General features: G+C 46.7%; 1 protein-coding gene across 2 annotated transcripts in view; it reads right to left on the bottom strand.

Annotated features, from left to right (window-relative positions):
• Msra (methionine sulfoxide reductase A) overlaps nt 1–24736 on the bottom strand; it is a 329950-nt gene that overhangs the window by 181215 nt on the left and 123999 nt on the right. For both annotated transcript variants that reach the window (XM_076852263.1, XM_076852262.1), the window contains exon 2: nt 15431–15499. In XM_076852263.1, the coding sequence (XP_076708378.1) occupies nt 15431–15499 (69 nt within the window). The remainder of the gene's footprint in view (nt 1–15430; nt 15500–24736) is intronic.

The following is a 24736-nucleotide window of genomic DNA, read 5'->3' on the forward strand; positions in this document are numbered from 1 at the left end:
GCAGGGTTTATGTAAAAAGGGGTAACAGACTTCTCCTGGGAGGGAGAAGGGGGCCAGTTGGTGTCCTGGTCTCCCAAGAGGCCAGGCGTTCTGCCTTTCTGTGTGTCCTGGGCTTCCTGCGTTCTCCTGCCCCCTTCTCTGTCTCTTTACTGCGTATGTGGGGTGCCCAGAAGGAGAGAGGCAGATGGGCTGGAGGGGCCAAGCAGGAAGGGTCATAATTAACAACTCCCTGCACGGCCAGTCCCTGGGACAGGGAGGGGACCTTAGGCACAGGTTGGAGCAGGGGCAGGTTATCTTGATAAGGGTGGAGGAAGGGCTCTGAAGGCGTGCCCCTTTCAATCCCTCCATCCTCTGGATCACCCAGGGCCCCTCTGCCTGTCTAATCTGGCTTCACTTGTAGGGCGGGGGTTATTTTGTGTCTGGGCTGGTGATCACTGAGGTCTTCTGTGAAGGAGGAGCACACAGCTCTGGGGAAAGTGTCAGGGGTGTGTGGGCCCCAGTGGTGCCTCCAGCCCAGTCTCTCCACGCCTGTCACCCACACCACACTGCACCCTGAAGCCTGGGTCATCTTTCTGAAACTCACCTGAGTTCTTCCCACTTCCATGGCTCTTGCTGCTCTTAGGATAGAGTGTATTTCCTTAATCTGGCTCCCAGCTGGCTGGGTGGGGCGGCCTTCTCTGGTGATGATCCAGGATGCAGACTGGAATGATCTGCCCTGGACACAAGTTAGCTAGAGGCAGAGCTGGGGCTCAAGCCCAGGTCCAGTCCAAGCCCGTGAGTTTTCCATTCCAGCACAATGTCACCATGGAGCCAGAGGAGGAGAACAGTTTATCCTAAAAGGAACCCAGTGGGGAAGTGGGTGAGGATGGCCCTGGAGCGAGATGACCTTCATGTCTTGTGTTCACCTTCCTCCCCACCCAGAGCATTCTGTTCCCTGATCCTGATTTGATCCCTGCCTCCGACCCTCCAGACCTATCATTCACCTTGACTCTTGTTTTTCATCCAACTTGTGGTCACTATTCCCTCAAATCTATCTTGTGTCCCAGTTACTTTCTAGCTCCTTCTGATGCTCCGTCACAGGTGTATAGGGCCACTTGACATTCATCATCTCACAGTCATTGAGCTCTGTTCACTTTCAAGAACATTTTTCCTCTGTGTGCTCCAGCTTGGGTAAGTTCCACTGACCTGCCTTCAAATTCACTGATCCTGTCTCCTGCAGCGTCCAGACGCCTCCTAGGTCCACTTGAACGTTATTTTCAGATGCTAAATTTTACAATCTTGGAACTGTCATTTTATTTTCTTTTATAGTTTTCATTTCTTTGTCAATATTTCCCCACCTCTTCACCATCTTTCCCTGTAGACCCTTTCATATACTTAGGACAGGGTTTAAGTCCCCGTCTGCCGATTCCAACATCTGACTGGTTCATCTCTGGGCCTGCTTCTCTTGGCCAGTTTCCTTTAATCATTAATCACATTTTCTTGTTTCTTTGCATCTGATAATTTTTATTGTATGATAAACACTGTGGATGATCCAGTAGAAATTGGGTCTTGTTTTTTTCCTCTGAAGAATGTTGAATTTTTTTTCTGGAAAACAATTTAATTTCTGGTGGGCCACCTTGATTCTTAGGAATCTCAGTTTTAAATTCAATTTAAATACCAGTGGCTTCATTTGGTTTTCTTCCTCAGTCCTAGGATGCAGCCTTCGCCCCGGGCCCACCCCTGAGACCCGGCCCCCCTGAAAGAGGCCTAACATCTCTACAAGTCTCTGAACCCCAGTTCCATTCAGGACTTGGCACTCACCCTGAAGGGCCCAGGTCAGAGTCACCTGGGATTCATGCAAAGCCCCTGGGCTCTCCCTCTGGAGCTCTGCTTTCTAGAAGGCTTCCTGTTGATTTTCTAGCTACCCAAGTAGCCTGCGATTCTGCCACTTTCTATGTGCAGTCTTTTGCTAAGCAGCTGTGAACCTAGTGCTGCCACCAAGGGACCCACTGGCCAATGTGTTTCCCTGCCTCTCCAAGGGCTGGGTCCCCTTGGGGTTCTGCCTGGAAAGAAACATCTGGCTACTCTCCAGTTCCTTCATGCAACTCAAACAGTCTCTTAAAACTTGGTCCAGAAGTGAGATTACTAGCAGCTGGAAGTTTCAAAACATAACCAAGGTCAGAACACATCTGTTAGGATTAAAACCCACATTTGGCTGACCACAGGTACCTGATGTTCCTGGTCACAGTGGCCATGGGTGGAGGAGTTAAAAGATCCGTGACATGCTGACTGACCTCACCGATCAATTTCAGGCTCCTTTCGCCACTGGTTTCCCACTCTCAGCCCAGCCCAACATGCCCTGACCTGTCTCCACTGCCCTGAGTGGGGGGGACGCTTCCCCCCTGCCCCATGGATGTTGGAACAAGCCTCTCAGCAGATACCCCCGCACACCTTCAGGATGCATCCCAGTGACCTCACCGTGTCCATCCAAAAATGCAAGTAACGTTGATCTCTAGTGGAGCACTGACTGGCCCTGAACGCTCCACAGATGACCTGTGCCTTTTTAACTAGGGCATCGTTTACTATCCATGTCTTTCTAAAATGACAAGGAAAACAACACATATTTACGGTGTGTGGTGCGTTTTGGTTAACACACACACTGCGGAATGATGGAACCAGCTGATTAACACACCCCTCACTTCACATTCTGTGTGTGTGGTAAGCACACTTAAAACCTCCTCCTGGCAATTTTCAAGTACCTGTCATAATAAGTGCAGCCACTCTGTGCTCCTTGACCAGCACCCTCACTCCAGCTCCTGGGGCCACTTTTCTTCTGTGAGCATCCACGAGCTGGACTTCTTTAGATTCCACGTGTGAGTGCAGTTGTGTGGCACTTGTCTTTCTGTGCCTGGCTTACTTCACGGAGCTCAGCGTCCTGCAGGTCCGTCTGTGTCGTCACAGATGACGGGACTTCCTCACTATTAAAGCGAATAGCACTCGACTGACATACAGACCACACGCTCCCTGCTCATCTGTGGATGGACGCTCGGGCCAACTCCACGCCTCAGCCACTGTGAACAGAGCTGCCATGATGGGCCCCCTCAAGACTCTGAGCTCATTTCCCTTAGGTATCACCCCATACTGGAATTGCTGGATAACTGGCAATTTTTAATGTTAATTTACATTTCCACCAACCATGGGAATCCTCACTAACAACTATTATCTTTGGACTTTTTGATAATAGCCAAGATAATGTGTTATTTAAAAGGGCCATTTAAATTCTCAAAACAGTGGGATAAATAAAACCTTCTAAAACTATGAACACACTGCATTTGACTAAGGTCCAAAAGGGTATGTAGTTGAAGTTATATATTCAAGACAGAAGTGCTGGCCCAGGGGACAACAACCTCCTGAGTGGTATTCCTGCTGCTGTTATTCCTCCCACCACCCTGGCAGTAGAAGTGATGATTTTGTAATATGACATATATTACATCACTCCTGTGCTGCAATGCTCTAAAGATTTCCTATAATATTCAAAACAAAGGCTAAAGTCCCCAGGAACACCCACAAGGTCCCCGAAAACCAGATTCTCTCTTAATCTCCTCCTTCCTCCTCTTCCTTTGTCAATTCTATTTCAGCCACATAGGCCTCCTACCCAACCTGCTACTGCCCCAGGACCTTTGCAATTGTTTCTTCTGCATGGGACACGTTTTCAACACATCTCTGTGTGACAGTGCACCTCTTCTTGGTCTTTGCTTAAATATTACCATTTCAATGTGCCTTCCTTGACGATGCTATTTTAAATTGTGATCAACCCCAGCCTGTCCTTTCCTACCCCCCATCCCTGCTTTATTTTAGTCTACATTTATCACAGTCTGACATAACGTGCTTTATACAGCTATCTTGTTTCTGTCCCGCACTCCTAGAGTATAAGTTCTTTGAGGGGAGAAATTGTTTTCTGTCTCCTGTTGCACCAAATAAATGATTTGATGAATAAACAAATAATGTGAATGCTAGTCTTATTTTCTCACCTCAGAGTTAACTGCAAAGAACAAATGAAATTACATGCATGAAAATATTTTGTAATATGGAAATTGATGCTCAAAGGGAAAAGCCAGTTGGGGTATGCTGGTGTCTGACAGCCTTTCCACTGTAAGCTAGATTGCAAGTGCCTACATGGGAGAGAAAACAGGGACATAACCTGCATTCAGAGCCACTGGAAGCTATTTGTCATTCACCTGGCAGCCAGGTGTCTTGGCACCAGAGTTGAAGCCCAGGCCATTTGCCTTGGAACCCAGCTTTGTTTGTGTTTGTGTATTGCGTGTGGAAGGGCAGAGGCTGCACACTAGACCCAAGCCCCTGGGCCTTCCCCATTGCATGGCCCCAGGGGTTGCACATCTCCACTGCGAAGCTGGCCAAAGGCTGTACTGTCCAGCCTCAAGATGAGCTGCCAAGAGGAAGGACCACTGCACCTCTATCAGCCCGCCTGCCCCTCGCCCATGCCACCGTAGCCCTCAGGCTTTCCCAGATAACTGGCACCTCTTCCGGTTCATGTTCCTTATGAGGTGAATACAAACTCTTCCCAATTCTTGGTCCTCAGTGACATCGGGACAAAGGTCATACTCCAAGGAAGGGGAGCCCTGGAGGTAAGGTGGACCTGGGAAAGGGATAAGAAGAGTCTCCCAAGCACCAGCTTGATATGTGGAGTCAAAAGCAAGATGGATGCAGGCGCCTGCTAGAAAGATTTTCCCCTGTCCTGACAAGGACCCAAGCACAGAACCTGGAGGCAGGGGATTGAGAGGACTGTGGAGGAAAGATTGGGTGGTGGGGTCAGAGATTCAGTCAGGAAAAAAAAAATTTTTTGTTTTCTTTTCCCAAAAAAGAAACCCCGACCTCTGGGTAAGTCAGATTCTGCAGGCCACGTGGGCTGCTTTCACTCACCTAATGCTAAATGTATTTTTAAAATCTTTTCAATTATTTATGACATGGTCTACCATGGACTGTCACTGATTTCTTTCATACCGTTGTGAGTATGGAATCCCAGCTGAGACCCGGAAGGACACCCAGTGGGACCTACACCAGGAGGTCCTCCATGCGCAGGCACCACTGCTGCTCCAGGGCTAGGGGCGCAACACAGAAACCCCTAGTCTTAGTCAGCTATGGCCCCAAGTCCTGAGATGCCAATGGCACCTCAGGAAGAGGAAGGGCGTCCTGCATAGTGACACCTACTGATGGGCAGTCCCTGGGCTCTGCAGTCAGAGCAGCCCGCAGAGCTCACTGGCTGCTCCTCAGCAGGGCTCAATGCCCGTCGGCTGACCCTCTTCCTAGGGCTCCAGTGGCCACACTCCCAGTCCTCCTGGAAAAGTGCAAAGACGCTGGCTTTGATCATCTAAAAACAAAAACAAAAGCACGGACCCTTTACTAGACCCAGGAAGTTTCATTTTGTTTCATTTTTAGTACTTAATTTATACATAGCATCGTTCCAAAAGAAGAATTTAAAATGACTTATAAAAATATAGATGGGAGATACGTGTAAGTGGATCAGTACGGAGCTCGCCTTCCCAAAGCCCCGGGTATTTGGCTGCCAGAATGGTGGATGGATCATTCCAGCGATCCTGCCTGTGAAGCCGGACGCAGGGCGACGCACCCTGATGAAGAGTCCCCTGCCTCCGCAGGCCCACCTGCCGCGTGGAGCGGAGGCACAAGGAGCACCGCAGTCAGGCCGCCCGGCTGCCCACCCTCGCCCACCCTCGCTGGGGGCGGGGTCTGAGGAGCCTCGGCATTTCTCGCCTGCTTTTCCCTTTTCAGGGCTTCAGAATCTGACAGCCACTTCGGGCTCAGCCCCTGGCCCCTCAGGAGTTGGTCCTCATGCTGGAGGCTCAGGATTCGAATCCATGTGGCAGCAGGTCCTCTGGTCACCAGAACTGGGTGGGAACAAAACAGAAGGTGGCTACTCCCCAGACTAGGCTTCACCCCAGAAACTACCCCTGCCACCTGACCCCGGTGGCTTTTCTCCCTACCCGACGTCAGCTGGGGCAATCTGCTGCTATGGCTGTGTTTTCCACTGGACGGATGATTATAAATCTCAATAACTGGGTCAAATGTCCTAAGGTAAGTGGCCATTCAGAGGCTTCCATCACAGGGTGGTGGACATTCCGCTTCAGCAGCTGTCCACAGGTATGCCTCTCACAAGCAAGTACACACTCAACCACGCTCACCGCGGAGCCTATGGTAGATACAGGGACACTGAGCATTACTCTGCTTTCCTGATCAAACTCATCTCATGGTGTTCAGCAGTTCATAAGGGCAAGTTTCCTGTTATAGAAATATTCCAGTTCACAAAGGGAAGCAGTTGCCCCCCAGGACCATAAGGGGATGGATCCAAGGCCCCTTCTGGCTCCGAGATACTCAAATCTAAAGATGCTCAAGCCTCTCACATAAATGGCAAAGTATTTGCATATAACCTATGCACAGGCTCCCAAATACTTTTAAGTCATCTCTAAACTACTTACAATACTAATGCAATGTAAATGCGATGTAGATAGTTGTTATTCTGTGTTGTTTAGGTAATAACAGCAAGAAAAACATGTCTGTACATGTTCAAAACAGAAACAAGTTTTTAAAATATATTTCCCATCCATGGTTGGTTGAATCCATGGATAGAGAACCCACAGACACACAGGGCCAACTGAATCTTGCAGTCTCTAGTAAAATAACGGATCATGGCAGTCATTAGTAAAGGCTGCTACCTTCACCAAAAAAGAAAGAGCCAGTTATTAAATGCCTCCTGAATGACATTTCCAGGTTCTGATCCGGCCTCTAACTCCTAATTCATGGAAAACACAGAGAACGGAAGAAGGTGATCATTCAGTTCAGACTGAAGGAAATGTACAGGGCAAATTATCCAATTTTTTTAAACAAATAAATTCTGAGAAAGAGAGAGAGGTGATAAAAAGAGACTGAATATTTATATCAACCAATTGCAACATAAGGACTTTATTTGGAACCTGATTCAGATGAACAGTTAAACAATATTGTCTCATAAATCTGAGCCAGTAAATATGAGACAATAGGGGAAATAAAGACTTACTAAATATTGTACATTAATGAACAATAAAAAATTTTAGGTAATGTAAGAATCATTCTTCTGCTTTAAGAGGTCAATATCCCTCTTTTAAGAGACATCTTTAAAGATATCACTAAAATACTCACAGAGAACTGCCATGACATCGGAGGCTGGCTTTCAGCCTAGGGCGGGGGCGGGGCAACACAGCTGAGCCGCAGAGGCCAGCGCATGCGCTCAGCCATCTCCTCTCTTGTATACACGCTGGACACTTCCCACAATAAAGAAGTAAAACATTTTTAGAAACTCAATTGAGAGAAGTACTATTGATAGGAAATTCCCGAACAGACATCTTGTTCATCAATTGTTTTAGATACAAAGTAACTAATCTCTGGGTTGAGCCAGAGCCCACCAGTGGCAGGGGCAGGGCAGTGGGACATGGACCAAATGGTCCCTGGAGGGTGTCCTGAGCCCAGGAGAAGGGCAGTGTGACAAACAGCCCATAAGGTACTCCTATTGTCCCTCCTAAAGCACTGGAAGCAGCACTACCAATGGCCTTACAGGACAAGAGTGTCCTCTTTATAAGTGCCCTGAACAGAAGTTTCCTTCTGGTTCTAGAATCAGGGTTTTTTTTCCCCCCAAGCAGCTTCTTTTTCAGGATCACTAAGTAAAACCTGAAGCCAATCACCACTGCACCACCCGGATGGCTGCTCAAACCGAAGAGCGCAACAGCAGGGCGGGCGAGACGTGAAGAAGCCGGTGCCCTGCTGGGGACGCTGCCGGGCAGCCAGGTGGAAAACCGTGGGACGACTGCTGGAAGAGCGGCACACAGGTCCCCACGTGGTCCAGCAGCTCCACTCCTGACCATGGTCACCAAGAGAGGGGAAGAGACGCTGTGCCTGTGTTCACAGCAGCGCTGCCCACAAAGCCCAAGGGTGGGAGCAACCAGGTGCCTCGGGGGACAAGGGTAGATGAACGCAGTCCACACACAGCAGAATGTCACGCAGCCAGAGAAGGAGGGACTCAGACGCCCATGCCCTGTGCCTGAAACAAGCCAAGCACAAAAGGGGGGCGCAGAAGGCCCCCTTGCAAGAGGCCCCTGGAGTAGTTGAGTCACAGACAGGAGGATGAACGGCCAGGCGCTGGAGGAGGGGAACGAGGGGTGAGAGGTCACCCTCTCACCCCTCGAGTTGGTGAAGATAAAAAAGTCCCGGCGACAGATGGCGGTGATGGTTCCACAACAACCCGGCCACACACTTAAAAATGACCAAAGTGGCAAATTTTATACTGAAAAAAATAAATAAATAAACTCAACTATACAGCAAAACTGAACCTTTTCCATGTTGCTGCTAGGACACTTAGAGCCGAATTTGTGGTCAACTTTCAAAAATTGTGTAAGCTATGGCCCACACTCTGTAATTTCCTTTCACTTATTTTTCTTTGGTCTAATATTTACCAAAATTCTAATGTATGCTATTTTTTGTACCTTGTATACTTTTTAATTTTCCTTTAATCCATTTTATCACAAGGCCCAAGATAAATAGTTGGGAAGAGTAAGAGCAAGAAAAACAATATTATATTTCATATTATCTGTGTTTGATCCATATTGCTCAGAATTTTTCTTAAAAACACTATTTGGGTTAATTTGAACAATGAGTAAATGTTTTCATTTTCCTGTTCTCCATATCCATGTTTCTTTTCTAAAATAATTTAATTAACAGAGAAGCAGTAGAAAGATAATTGATTTTTCCCCCTGCATATGCTATTGAGCATATTTTCTCAGAAATTTAAGAAATGTCTGGACACATTTGTAAAGTAAATTAAATAAATCTTTTTTATATTCAAAACTTTCAAAAGTAAAGGTGGTTGAGTGGAGGCCCCTTTACAGGCGTTATGATAGTGAAAACATCAGCCACAACTGGCTGCACTGCTACTGAAGGGGCCCCCGTCTAATCAGACCAGTGGGGACAGTGGACTCAGCAGGACCCGGCTGACATGCGAGCAGTGCTCAACTCACTCTGTCCATCGCTCCCCAGAGTCCCCAGGATACGGGACCCATCTGGCATTTTGAGGGAGAGGTGCTGCAACCAGGGGGTCTGGCTGTAGCTGGGCTCCCTTTGTAGGGCCTTGAACACGGATCCACTGACGGGGATCCAGATGTGCCCCCGCCAGCTGCCTCCCACTCAGGGCACTCTCCCTCCTGCTGTGGCTGGGCTTTCTCTCCACCACTCCACGAGGCACACAGACTCCTCATTCACTGACGGGGCAAGAACCCCATCCACTGTCATTCCAAGACACCTCTGACTTGACGACCTCTGGGAATTACAGTTCTTATGGACTTTGCACAACTGCTTCCTGGGGATGGCTTGCTTTCTGGCTCTTACTTGCATCCCAAGTGGTCGAGGTGTGTGGGCACATGGGTGGCACTTTATCAAAGCTCACTTATCTCCCTCCACCTCTAGCAGGCTCCGCTCCACCTTCCAGCACAGACCTGTCCCCATCTCCACCTTCCACACCCAGCCTTCCCAGCAGACAAGCCCTCCCTCTCCACATGGCTCTTCCCTGGGTCAGCGCTGGGACAAAGCGGTAGCACCATCCCCAGTGGCGCCACACATGTCAAAAGGGACTGTCAGCAGGCGTTGACAGCTGCTGTCCCCCGCTCTGAGACCAATCCTTCAGCAAGGGCTCTTTTCCCTTCCCTGTGTGACCCGCCACACCCAAGGAAAAAACGGAAGTTGAAAAAGACATAAGAAATAAAATGTGCCTTGTAACACGTCTCCAGTGCCCAGTTGCTGTCACTTGGAGAGGTGCGTCTCACCGCCCTGTGAGAAGGCCTATTTCTGTGCTTCTCCATCTAAGAAGTTCGCACCAGTCAGCAGCCTGCTGTTCTAACAGTCTCCTGAATATAGATTGTTCGGTTAATTATAAACACATTTCAAAGTCATTCTTCCTGGACTTTTTCCTGGAATGAGTGACTGCCACTCCTCGGCTCACAGAACGGGCCTCAATAGTTTTCAGTCAAGGGTCAGGGAGAAATACGCCACACCGGGATTCGATTATTTACCAACATCATGTTGGACGCGAGCCAATGAGACACCAATACATTCTCCTTTGAAGTCTGACATATTGCCTGCTGCTTCCAAGGCTGTTTTCTTGGCTGGCAGACAAATAACTGAGGCTGTTTCAAAAATCACCTCCAATTCAAGTCAGGGGAAAAAATTGTTCTTGTGATTGGCTCATCTTACAGACATTGATCTCATTCTCCATGAATCCCCAGTGTTGGGGGCATCTCTGAGCCTCTGACAGCCGTGGGCCCCAATTCTGCAACCAGGCCTTCAGCAGTTACTCAGGCAAAGCCTAGCGTGTCCCCAGCCCCTGACCTGCTGACACCTGAGCTGTGGGCATGAGCAAGGTCCCTGATGTCTTGTACTGGCTTTGTCCTCCTGTCTGAAGGGACCCAAGGGAACCTGACACAGAAGAAAGGTTTTGCGGTGGTTTAGGGTCACAGATACAGTGCTATCAGGCTACTGGGAGGCGAAACACCCAGGACAACCCAGAGAAGTCACTGAGGGGCTTGAGCTACCCCAATTGGTATCAGCTTCTGAACATGCAGGTTCAGAATCTCACCTCCAATCAAATTGCCTGGGTGGAGGTTTCCGACCTCCACAGGGTAAAAGAATTTTGAATTAGAAGGAAGAAGAAGAAGGAAGAGGAGGAGGAGGAGGAGAAGTCATTATTGCTTTAGCATTCTAAAACATAAGTAAAATCTCATTAATTGAGAAAAAAGGAACTTAACAGCTATTTTCCCCCATTAAGCCACTGCTCTATCATTTAAACACTTGGATTAATGAGAAGTTCATTATTCCATATCATTGGCCAGTCTTAGTACAATATTAAAATTTCAAGTGTACAGTCAGATACATTCTCTACTATTATTGAAGGGCCATGAATCAGCCTTCTTTATAGATATGAATTAACTTTTAATCTGAAGTCATTCAGAGAAAGTATAGTAATATTTACTGAATAAAATCTTCAAAGTTAGCCTAGTTATGAGTGTTGATGCTACATTACATACAATCAAAGTCTACTGCATTCCAACTTTTTCATTCATTTAATTCATTTTATGTATCTTAGTGCTTTGTTTTTCTCATTCCACTTTGCTCAGTTGTATTTATTTTTCTTTATGAAATATTGTATAACCTGCAGTTGCATTGTATACCAATCTCCTGAAGCCCACCAGGTTTATACCTCATTATTTCAACATAATGTTGCTTTTGTTTTGTTTTGTTTTGTACCAGGGATTGAATCCAGGGGCATTCAACCACTGAGCCACATCCCCAACCTTTTTTATGCTTTATTTTGAGACAGGGTCTCACTAAGTTGCTTAGGGCCTCGCTAAGTTGCTGAGGTTGGCTTTGAACTCGCAATCTTCCTGCCTCAGCCTCCAGAGACCCCGGGATTACAGGTGTGCACCACCATGTTTGGCACAACATAATTTTAATAGCACCCTTTCACTCTCAAAAGTGTCCTAATTTAGAAGAAAAAAATCATATTCAAGGGTTATACTTCAAAGTTTAAAATATTTTATCATAAAATAAAAAAAGGAAAAAAAAAAAAATAAAATAAAATATTTTATCATATTTTCTTTAATTGTGCTGAAAACTCCACATTTTAAGATTGGAATCCCCTTGCCCTTCACTTCCCATCTTCTCAGTTAGTGAGATTTACCTTCGTTTGAAATGACCGATCCTGACTATGGAATATTTTTAATAAAATTAGTAGCCGCTCTGTGCTGGAGAAGCACCTCCACAGAGTGGCCACAGCCTGGCTCTGCGTGGATGGAGTGGCCCACCGCCAAGAACTGTCACTTTCATTAAGACATTGAAAGCCGCAGAGACCCTTCCCAAGATAGGCACAGCGTGTAGAGGAAAGATGTCCTCCCCCAGGGGGAGCATTCTCTGTACTTGACCATGCTTCTTTAATCCCTGGTGCCTCAGTTTCTGTACCACAGAGGAGCACAATAATGTCCACTTCACAGGGTTGACAAATGGAAGAAAAGGGATGATGGCCACAGGGCACTCTCAGCCACCAGGAACAAAGACACTGAGCAACAGCAAAATGTTCAGTTCCGCTTTTGCAGTGTGCAGAGAAAGGCTCCGGCTGACTTGAAAGCGAGACCCCCAGGAAGACAGGGGAGCCCACAGGAGGACAGGGCCTGGCCATGGGCGTCATTAGCATTGTCAGAAAGTGCACTGAGGGAAAGAGCAACAAAGGAGGCCAAGAGCTCCAGTGGCAGGAAAACAAAACCCAGAAAAAGATCTCCCCAAAGACTATGAAAGAAGGCCTGAAAAGCTGAATGTCTTGAGTTAAAAATAACCTGTGAAAACCATACGCCAGGAATGGTTTTTAAGGAACCATCTATATGTTCTCGGATTACTTGATATAATAGCACATTCATGTACTTTTACACTGGAATGTGCCCGGATCCCTCATGCTGTCTGTCCTCTTTACATTCTCCTCTGATCTAAAAGCCTAATGGTAGGTCAGTGGTCACCTGCAGAGTGGACCAAACTTAAAAGCTCCTATTTAGACAACGTTCATAAGGTGCATTCAAATGATCTACCACTAGGTAATGAAATCATTCTTGGTGACAGCACTTTGGCATTAACTGTGGAGACCGCCAAGGCCGAAGAATGAGTGTGGAGGAGCATGAAGAACCATGGTGCTCTGGTCAGCTCCCAGGCGGGAGATGTAAGACACAGGCCTGTACATTATTAATACTTGCTACTCAAATCAAATGGGGAGAAATCATAATCATCGTAGGAGACGTCACTCCAGACAGTGTTTTCCCGGCAAAAGCTGCATCTCAAGAGTCCTTCAGAGCACTCTGGGAATGCATGGAGGTTTACAAATCAATCTGCTAAATTGCCTTGGCAGGGAATCGTGCTTCTGTGTATGGGCTGAAAGGCACTGCTGAATCGGCTAAGCCCTCCCAGTGAACTTTCTAGAAGAGGCTACATAAGCCCTGCAGCCTTGCAAGGTGCTGGCAGGATGAAACGCCAAGTATATATCTCAAAGAGTCAAATGCTGTGTTCTTTTGAACTTTATGGTACAGCTATAAACAACCCAGAAGTCCTCCTCAAAAGGCATCCACTCCCTCACCACTGTAGGCCAGGTGGACAGGGACATAAAAAGAGAGAAAAAGATTCTGGAAATGTGAACATGAAATGCTTGCATATACTTAGCCAAAATAGGGACCTTAATTTAAGCATCTGCAAGAGCCAAACTGCAATTCTAAAGAAGGAATTCTTAGATGTCAAACATATTCTATCTTATGATCTGCATAATCCTGCCCTTTACATACTGTTAACTTGTAGGAATTCTGTGTGTGATTCGGCTCTTCTCAAACCACACACATTGGCCATTCACAGTGAGCTCCCCAGGGCTGATCCACCAGGTGAGCCTTTGATCCTGGAGGGAGGAGGCAGAGCAAAGGGCTCAGAGCCAGAAAGGCTCCGTGTGCAGCCAGCAGCCTTTCCACTAGGAAAACTGAGGGCTTGGAGTAACTTGCTGCCCAAAGTCAAACCATGAAGGCTGTGGGCTAGGATTTTTAATAAGTCTCTACAAACCAAATTGGACAGCAAAAAGCAAGGGAAATCTTCATTCCCTGATAGTTACAGTTACTTCATATCATCAGCCTGTCCTCCAGGAAGGAGTTTGCACCAATAATAGAAGCTCATAAGATAGGTCAATGTCACTTAACATTTCCCAAAAAGTCACGGAACCTCATTTCTGACATGTCTGGGGATGGCAAATCTGAAAGGCTAAAAAAAAAAAAAAAAATCATCAAAAGAACACTTTGAACATTGACACATGGGACATTTGTGTCCCATGGTAACAGACACTGACAGGATACGAAAGTGGGAAGATCAGATATTTCCACACACGTTACAGTGTCCATTATGCCTTCTACAAAATCAGACTGTCCATTTAAGTTCTGCATGTACTGATTTTTAATCACTGCTCAGCACATTTTAAAGAGTGATTGCCCGTCCAGGCAGGATTTGCTGACAGGTGGCACTAGGCCTTGCTTCACGGCTCTCCCACAGTTAATCCTCACTGGTCCCCAGGTTTGATTCCGTCTCAGGGAATAGGGATTCTATCTCAGGGATTCTCAATGTGCTCATTTAGGGACTGGCTTTTTGAGGCCCATCTCCAGGTCAAACCCACTTCAGTACAGTTGTGTAGGACACCCAAGATTAGAGTGGGACAGAAGTTAGGAGAGGCATGAAGTCAGAGGACTTCAAGATTTTAGGACAGGAGAGGTCACAGAACCTGTCTGAAGGCTGAGGGAGCCAAGCCAGGGAATCTCTGGATGTCCAGCTGAATTCCAAGGGACAGAGGTGTCATCCCCAAGGGGCCCCAAGGCACTGTTGGAAAGAAGAGAAGTGGAGGCCAGAAGGACAAAAGGAAGCCAGTGTGAACAAGGGAAGGAAGAGGGAGAAAGGGAGGGAGAGAGGAAGGGAAGCAGGACAGAAAGCTCAGGAACGGAGACATTTCAGAGGAAACCCCGGAGATGCTGGAGACAAGGAAACAGGGTCTAGAGGGAGTTTGCCAAAAGGTGTAGTCTAACTGGAAAGTTCTGCTCAGCCCATAAGTGGACATTGTGGGTATGCAGTCAGGGATTGGACTTTGTTCTGCTTAAACCATTTTACATTAATGTTTTCTTCTAAAGAATGTTCTTATCGGGCTCGGTGGTGCCCGCCTGTAATCCCAGCAGCTCAGGAGGCTGAGGCAAGAGGATCGCTCGAGTTCAAAGCCAGCCTCAGCAACAATGAAGTGCTAAGCAACTCAGTGAGACCCTGTCTCTAAATAAAATTAAAAATAGGGCTAGAGATGTGGCTCAGTGGTCAAGTGCCCCTGAGTTCAATTCCCAGTACCCTGCCCCCCCCAAAAATGTTCTCAGTAGATGGAAAAGAAAGAGTTCATCCAATTAGATTGATTTTTGTGGAATAACAACTTAAAATTACTTGAATCCCAGCCTTTTACAAAGATATACATCCGTGTGGGGAGAAAAACCCTTTCTCACAAAGAAAATCTCAAACACTAAATTAGCAGGTTAATTCACAGTGTGGACGCAAGAAATAGCAAATACACAGTTTGATATTTGGGTTGTTAAAGTGAGAAAAGAAAGCACGCTAGATTCTATCGAATAAGCATTCCCTATCCCAGAAATTACTAAGAACTTGAGAGTTTTCTTGGCTGTAAGGACTTGTAAACATCTAGAAGAGCCCAGATTTTGAAGCCCCGAGGACACTTGCTAAAACTAAGAAAGTTGGCAGTAGGTTTGCACACAATTTGGGTTTTCTTTCAGAGTTGATATCTTACCAAATACAGCCATCTGTGTTCCCTCTGGGAAAGGTTCAACTGTCCTGTTGCCATTGACATGATGTTTGGCTAGAGAAAGAAAGAAAGAAATGCAAGTTTAAGTGTAAAGTTCTACACACTTACTAACACATGTCATTAAATGTGTCAATGAGCCTATTTCTCATTTTGAGTTAGAAGCACACCAAAGCTTACCCTCCCCAGAGAGTTTTGGTTATCTTGTTTTTAATCTTAGTCACAGCAGAACCTAGACATCCTATAGTCTAGGGAAGACATTTTGCAAATAAGCATGCCAAGGCCCAAGCTCCTGCAGGGCTGGACAGCCTGAAAGTGCCTGACCCCTGGCCAGCAGGTCCCCAGGGTGCTTGGTTTCCCCTGACAACTCTCAACAATCACAAGGTTGTCATGATCTATATTTAAGTGAGAGGTAAAATGAGCAAGGTAACACTGGGCCCAATTTTTCAGGAAACATAATAGCAGTCATGTCATCTCACTACAAATAAAGCTCTGTTCCAGGGGGCCAAAGGCATTACCAGTCTTCTTAAGGACCACGTGGATATTTCCATGCCTCCCACTGTCCCTTCATCCCCCTGGTCCCCACCACCAACCATCCTTCTTGCACTGGTACATAGCAAGGACTGACTCAGAAATAAGAAGAAATCAGGTTAGAGATTTCCAGCATTAACTTGTTCTCACGACTCCAAACAGAGAATTCTAGAGTACCTCCATCTAGGAGGATTTTAATAGTAGCCTCAGCTCTTTTTGAATACAAGCATTTAGGTAGGAAATACAGGAGAGGAACAGCTACACTGCTTCGACACATGCATTGCAGTTTAAGGGGTCACCTTAGGCTTGCTGAGCGATGGAGAAGGACTCAGCACTAAAGTGAGGCTCCTGAGAAGTATGACATGGCTGCTGCCCTCGAGGACAATAGCTACCTTAGAGGCAAACATTTCAAAAACAAACGTGACAGGAAGCTTATGATTCAGCACAGTCCTGGGATGTGGACTCCGGAGTGGGAGAAGCTCATGGGGAAGGGAGCAGGCTGGGGAATGGGTGCAGGAGACAAGAGGAAAGTTACTCAGGTAGGAGACAGCTGGGCAGGGGGGTGGGCCAGGATGTGAGCAAGGACCAGAGGACCTCCTGAGCCAGGGAACAGGATAGCCTGGCTATGGTTCAGGGTTACGCTTGGAAGCAAGGGTGACCAAGGACGGACCAGGGCTGGATCAGCCTATGGGAGGCCTCGATCCCCATCCAAACGTGGGGGACCCTCTTCAGCTCTGCACAAGTGCTTTAGACCCCGCAGGCTCAGTTCACATGCCCCTCAGGACTCCACCAGTTCTTCAGGCACTTCACAGCTTCCTTATGAGTAACTGTGGTGTGATCCTAAGAGCACGAAGCCCCGGGAAAAGGAAAGCGCAGCGCAGGTTCAGAGTGCAAGCCCTGTGCTGCGCAGCCTGCCTGAGGTCCTCGGCTGCGCACACTGCAGAGTCACAGTGGAAGGTCCCAGGTGACTTGTCAAGCAATTACTAATGCAGTTAGGACCACTGTCACTGAACTCCAAGGAACACGAGGAGCTACTGTGCACAGGTCCAAGTTCTGCCCTCTGGTTAGACCCCCACGGCACCCACCAGTGGTTCTGAAAAGGTATCTTTACCCACTCAGGACTCAGGGAACCATTCAACCCTCTAACCCACCACGCCCACTTTGAAAGAACTGAACCTAAGGAAAAATGCAGGAGGAAAAACAGGTGCCACTTGCAACAATATGCATTTGAAATCTAACTTGTGACAATGAAATCTTAAAATCAACTAAATGCTTAAAAATTGCCATTCATCATTTTTCAAACAAATGGAATACTACACAACATAGTTTAAATACCACCCTGGAAGCTTTGTAGAAATGAAGGAAAACATTTGGATATTGATAAGGGAAAATAATTCTATTATGCCTTTTATGTAGATTATAATGACAACTAAATGAAATATGAATGACATCAGAGAAGATGGGCAGAAAAACATGCAAAACGAAAACAAGAAGATTGTGCAAGGTATTTATTTTTATTTTTATTCATTTCCTTTGACACTGGTAGGTTATTTACTTAATGTCTTGGGAAAAAACATGTTTAAATTTCAAAAATCAACAAAGCTATAGACTTCTACATTTTCCCTTAGGAGTTGGTTCCCAGGACAGCGAGGCTCTTCTATGGCCCGGGTGAAACACTGCAAGTGTTCATCAAAAAGTGCAGCTCCTCTGACACCTCCGTGGGCCACCTGGACAGCAGAGCAGACTGCCCACCATGCAGAGCTGAGTCCCCTCCACACCCCTGCGCTGGGGACAGACCCGCCATCTCTTATTCCTTGTCAGTGGTGCCCTTCTTTCTCCTCAGTGCCCACATCCGAGCCACCCAATCTTAGCTGATTTCACCTCCTCTACCTCTTTAGAGTCCCTTTCCTCTACCCGTCACCACCCAAGCCACTCCTGTTCTGCCATCATGACCTCCTTATCTGGACCCTGACAATTGCCTCCTAACCTTTCCAGATCCCTCTTTCCAATCACTCTTCTCAAAGCAGCCACAACTGCCCTGCAGCATGGAACAAATCTAATTATGGCACAAACCCCCCAATGCCCTCCCCACCTTCCACTTCCCACTACTCCTAGGCTACAACTCTTTAGCATGGCTTCCAGGACCTGCACTGACTGACTATCACCTTGGCCCCTCATCCTTCTCCTAGTGCCCCCCTGAAACCTTGGTACAAGCTTCTCCTCTACCTGCTTGTCAGGGCTGCACTTTACACTCACGTCACTATTTAGACAAAGGCCATACCAAAGAGTGGAACGTGAGCTCAGGGAAGGCCTGGTTCTTCCTGTGGCTCATTCCAGGACCTGGGATCCCAGCCGGTACCCACAGGGAGCAGGTGTGCAGTAAGGATCTGTTAGTAAATGAGGCCACTGGTATCTGTAAGTCTCTATTCTGCCATTATGAAAGATTTATTTGACATGTCGCTTGCTGACAGGGTACATTCCAAGAGACGGGTTGGTAAGCGGTCTCCATCTCTGGGTGAACATCGAACATCGCAGAGTGCACTTACACAAACAAGACAGCAATGATGTCGCTTGTGAACTCATTTTATGGGCACACCACTGTATATGCAGTCTGTCGCCACTTGAAAGTTAGTCTGTGGCATGTGACTAGAAGCAGTGTCCTAGCCTCACAGCCAGGTGGAGACCAGGGAGTCCCCTGTCCCTCCCTTAAGGCCCCAGCTGCTCCCTTTCCAGCCATCCACTCTGCTGAGGAGTGGATGTGGAGGAGGAGGCGGAGGTAGGGGCAGGGAAATGCTCACGCTGGGGAAGGAGGTTTGTCGCCGCCCCTCCTCACTGAGGAGGTTCTCACTTTCTTCTGAAGCACAGCTGCGTCTTGCGTCAGCCCAGTGGCAGCTGGCTGGGCATTAGCAAGCCAGTGACAGCCTGGGTTCTGGGACAAGATTGCCTGACTCTGAACCTCTCCCAGCCCTGGCTATGTGACCTTGTCTTAGTCACGTAACTTTCTGTGCCTCTGTTTTCTATTGTGAGCATTTCTTCATTGTATTTTTCCCACTTGTACCTACCTTGTGGGTGGTTTTGTGAATGAAATGGTTTTAAAATGTAAAGCCCAACACACAGCATATGGCACATAACCTTGAGGCCGGTATCATCATCTGTGTGTGAACTTTCTGTTCACAGCAAGATCTGAGTCAGGCATGGGACAGCTGCCTCCATATCCATGCTCGTGGCAGACAGCACTAATCAACCACAGCATCCTTTCATTATCCCCGAATGCGATCCCAAAATCCTTTCCCCACTTAACACTCCACAGAGCTTTTTGCCATTTAGGGATAGAAAATGAAATGAAATCACCTAGTAACTCTTCGTCTAAGTGAAAAAACCAGAAAGATGGAACAAAGAAAGAAGCCATTTCCTTCTCATTTCTGCATGACAAGTTGCAATAAAACCCTCTTAAACCCCATACAGCAGCGCCCCCTTATCACTGGGCCCAGCCCCAAGGGGGTGCCTGAAGCAACAGACAGCACTGGACCCTGAAGATACCAGGCTTTCTCCTACATGCACTGCAGCGTTGCCACAGCACCAGAGGCCATCCGTCCTTCCATGATCCGAGCCCTGGCGCCCATTTGCCTCTCTGCTCATGCCCTCTGGGGCGGGAATAAAATCCAGGCTCCTTGAGCACAAGCACTGCAATCCACAGCGGCCAGCCTCATATCCAAGGCGGCTGCTGAGTGGCCAAGGGTGGGAAGCACATGCAACCTGGACACACTAGACAAAGGGACGACACATGCCCAGGGCAAGATAGAGCAGGGTGGTGGCACTCAGAACAGCACACAATCTGAAATGAATGAATGATTTATTTCTGAATTTTTCATTTAATATTTTTGGATCACAGTTGATCAAGTAACTAAAACCTTGAAAAGTGAGGCTTTGGGTAAGGGGGATTACTATATATAGCTTTAGAGATAAAAGAATAAGGAGGACGCTGAGGCTACCTTCCACCCTGTGAAAGAATGGCAAGTTCTTAAAATCCAGCAATGGCACTTCTAATCCTGGAAACCAAGGCTGAATCTCTCAGGGCATTTTCCCATTGAAATTCTAAGGCACGTATTTGAGGGCCAAAGAACCAGAGATCCTTTAAATATCTTATATAGGTCAAGTAAGATTCAGGAGAAGGGTGGGCATATGTAAATGCCAGCATTTATATAAATTTCTGTTTCAGAATTAGTGACATTCTTTATCACAGAAGCAATCACGTTCACTAAACAGAGAAGCCATTCAGTGGCTGGGTCCTAACTATTGATTGCCAGCAGGGTATAAAATGAAGACAGGAGGGTCTGACAGACGGGGACATCTGTTGTCCAGTCACTGCAGGTAGAGGCCTCCAATCTGACTGGCTGGATGCATGTCCCTGCCCTTGCTCTCTGGTCCCTTGGGGCACATTCCAAAGCCACATGCTCCAAGAGGACAGCCTCTGTTGATGGTGACGATTCGTCCTCCATCAAGGGTATACGAGGACAAGGATTACATTTCCATTTATCTTGAAATCCTAGTGCTTGAGGAGCAGAAAGGTTAATTAGAGCAAGACCAGGTCAAAGTCAACTTCAGTGGAGATATTGAAGGGGACTTGGGGGACATGCTCAAAAACTTTACAAAATGGCACCAATATTGCTTTTTCTTTTGTTTGTGAATATCCAATGTGCTTGAAATTTTAAAAACTGTTTTTTTTTCCTTGAAAAAAGGTACAGTACAGGGAGGGGTGAGTGGGGAGGACAGGAGAGAGAAGGGAGAGGATGGACATGCTCAATCACAGTAGATGCATGTGAGGCAACTCCACAGGAAGCCCATTCATCTGTACAATTAATAGTTCTCAGAAAATTTCAATAATGTACCTGAAATAATTCAAATTCAGGCATAAATTACCCATCTTAAGCTCCCTGACCTATACTCAAATTATGTTAGCTAAAATTCTTATCTTCTGGATAAGAGGGGTTGGCAAAAAGCAGGGAAGGGTGGGTGGGGGTGAGAGAATAGGTCCCAGACCCTCAGTCTATAACTGTGGTCCACGCTCCTCTTGACTGGATACCAATGGACACCACCAATCAGTCAGGCTGCTACTGAGCTTATCAGTGGTAATTGGTGGTCTCATGGGACTGGAGCGACTTAGTTCACTGGTATGATAATAACAGAATATGGTCTCCCAATTCCCCTCATTTTCTGTTTCTTTGAAGTTCTTTTTTCAGCTCAAATTCAAGGCATCTCAGTATAAGTCAGACTGCCCCTCTCAAGAAAACCTCATCCTGGGCCTGCCTCTTCCACCTCCAGGGGAGGGTCCCTTAAGAACCCTGACCAGACCCTGGCCCAGATATCCTCCACAGCATTGAGGATGGTTTGAGGGACACTCAGCTATGGGACAGGGGTCCTGGGAGAGGACACAGATGCCTAGAGGCATGGGGTTCTGTTTTTTCCCCTCACTGTTCCTAAAATTGGAAGCTACTGCATCTTAAAGGGAAGGTTAACAAAAAGGTAAACGGACAAAGCTCTAAGAAGATTATTTAGTAGGGGCTGGGGCTGGGGCTGTAGCTCAGTGGCAGAGAGCTTGCCTAGTGTGCATGAGGCACTGGGTTTGATCCTCAGCACCACATAAAAATAAACAAAATAAAGTCATTCTGTCCATTTACAACTATAAAAACATATTTTTAAAAAGATTATTTAGTAATTTCTCAAGAATAATCATAAATAATTTTCCATGGCATCAGGAAATGGTAATAACATACAGTCAAGTAGGAAAAAAAATTTTTAAAAAGTAGCTTACTCAACTAAGTGAAGAATGAAGACACAGGAAAAATACTAGAAGGAAACATAGTAAGAAATATAATAGCAGCCACTTCTCCATGCTGATTCATGGGGAATTTTTTCTTTGTGTGTGTGTGTGTGTGTGTGGTGCTAGGGATTGAACCCGGGGCCTCACACATGCTGGCCAAGCACTTTGAACCACATTTCCAGCCCCTTTTTCTTCTATGTACTCTCATTTTTTTTCTGAAGTACATATTTCTTTGGCCGTCAGTTAACCAGAAAAAGGGAAAGGGGAAAAAAAAAAGCCACACTGAGAAAGAAGGTGCCTCTTGGAGCCGTACATATGGAATGTCCTCCAACTTTCAAGTCCATTTTCTCTGAGTAGAAAGAACAAGAGAAGCAGCAACCTGCTCTGACAGGAGACTAGTCAGTTCCCAGCTTTTGTCCGGCTTCATCGAATAAGGACTCCAGAGGGGCCCTTCCTCTCCAGAGTCCTGAGTACCTTGACCTCGCTCTTGCCCTTGGCTGCAGAGTTCGGGCTCTCCACAGGAACCTGAGGCAGCTCTCTGGCTGCCTGTTCACTCCTCTGCTGGGCTCAAGCCATTGCTCCTGATGGGAGGGAACTGGAGCTCAGCAAGTCCTAGGGACACATGTGTAGAAGAATGAAGGAAGGGTGACAGGGGCACTAGGGGCACATAGCAGCCCTAGCACAAGACAGGAAAGGGGTCGGTGCCAGCTACTGTGCTTCATGGTGGCAACACAGAGAGCAAGATGCAACCCTGCCTGCTCTTCGCCCCTCAGCCACCCGTGAGGCCCCGGCCCACTCTTGAGGGCCATAAACAACCCAGCACCCGACTTCCCAGCCACCAGGACACCCAGCGCCCTTAGAGCAACCTGGATGCCCAGCCCACGCCACGGGACCCCAGGAAAGTTCCACCCTCATCACTTCATCTGCTGAAGAATTCTGGCTTTACTTTTAGAAGAATTATTAATTGCCACTTTTAAGAACCATGTCTAACTGAAGCGTCTGTGAAAGTATATAATATTATTTTAATTGATGGGAAATTTCTACCTTTTACAAAAATCTCCCCATTAACCCAAGTAATTCCTAATCACTATCAAAATTAGATAATATTAAAAGCAGAAATTACATTTAAAATGGGGTTATTTTAAGGATTAAGATCTACATTTCTGCCTGATGCACATGACATCCTCCTGCAAACAGCAGTGCTGAAACACGCGAGGAGCCAGGGTGAGTTCCTGTGACTAAGGAGCGTGTCCTCTGCCAATTCTAAAACATATTTTAGATTTTTAAGATGAATGGTAAGTGTACCTATGAAGGATCACAGAGAAATCATAATTCCTATTTCTTTTTTTAAATGTTGCCCCTCAAAGACCCGGAGGAACCTGGCTTTGCTGGCGGCATTGCTTCACACTCTGCATACCCACAAACACAGCTATTGACTTTCTCCCGGGCAGGGGTTGTTGGTTTGACTATATTAAAATATTCAGCCTTGTGCAGAGTGAAGTCCTAGGAAGGCAATTAAGGCTGCAGCCCACCAAAGTGTTCCTTCATCCTGTCAAAGAAACACATTACCTCTTTGGAACTTGGCTGTGTGCCTCTAGAACACCCTGAAATCTACTCTTACAGACAGTTCCACCTGAGACCAGAGAGGACGCAGCACATGGTTCTAGTGACATTCCACAGCAGGCGGCAGATCCTCTTTTCCTTGTGAACATGCCCGCGGCCCTAAGCAAAGAGCTCGCTGTCCCTTGATGGGATGAGGTTTGCCTGCTGGTCGGGCAAGGCCCTGTCATCTGTCAGTCAGCAGCTGGATGGGAGTGGCCCAAGAACTGGCCCACCTTGTCCCCACTCTAATGGTGTGAATGGTGGGGCTGGTGCTCAGCCGAGCCTGACCGCCCTGCCCTCCCCTCCCCGTGCAGTCTGTCCCTGGCCAACACCAGCCTTTCTCCCAACGTCCCTATCAGCACTGTCTCTCCGCCTGCCATGGGCTGAGGTCAGCCCTATTGGCTCTCTAGTTCTCCCTCAAAGAGGAAGTCTGGCTTTATTTCTTGGCTGAAGCTATTAATTGAAAATGGAGTGTGGGATATGTTATACCTCACAGCACACTCGTCTCCACTCTCTTTTCATATTAGGAATGAAGAAACACAGTTGTGAACATGTGACTTTAGAATCCAGAAAAATAAATCATCCCAGAAATGGATACAGATATCGGCCTTGCTCAGCCTGACTTCCATTAAAAGAAGGCTTCCAATTTTTCCAGTTATTGCATATTGTTGGGGTCAGAAGGAAATAAAAGATTCTGAGGGGAATAAAATATTCATAGATGGAACACTAACACGGTTCATTGAAGATCAGCTTCCACAAAGCAAAATGCAGGTTCTTTGTTTACGTGCACGCATAGTCAAGGCTACATGTAAAAACTGGCATGAAACTTCTGCATAACATGATTAGTTGTGCAGTAATAGACACCCTGACAGAGGGAAACAGTGCAGGAGAAAATGCGGAACACACCACAACTTGTTAAAAAAGAACAGGAGGCTGAGGCAAGAGGATCCAAGTTCTTGTCAACTTAGCAAGGCCCTAAGCAACTCAGTGAGACTCTGACTCTAAATAAATACAAAATAGGGTGGAATGCAATGGTCATCATTACCCTAAGTACACATAAGACCCAAAAGATATGACTCTACTTTGTGTACAACCAGAGACATGAAAAATTGTGCTCTGTATATGTAATATGAATTGTAATGCATTCTGTTTACATATATAACAAATCAAATTTTTTTAAAAAATACAAAATAGGGTTGGGGATGTGGCTCAGTGGTTAGGTGCCCCTGAGTTCCATCCCCAATACCAAAAAAAGAAAAAGGAAAAAAAAAAACTCTAGTGACTTTTGAGCTCTGTTTCATGTGATGTACTGCTTATTGGGAAATAGAAAAAGCAGGCCT

This window comes from Callospermophilus lateralis, chromosome 4 (genome assembly GCF_048772815.1).
Source record: "Callospermophilus lateralis isolate mCalLat2 chromosome 4, mCalLat2.hap1, whole genome shotgun sequence".
Taxonomy (NCBI): domain Eukaryota; kingdom Metazoa; phylum Chordata; class Mammalia; order Rodentia; family Sciuridae; genus Callospermophilus; species Callospermophilus lateralis.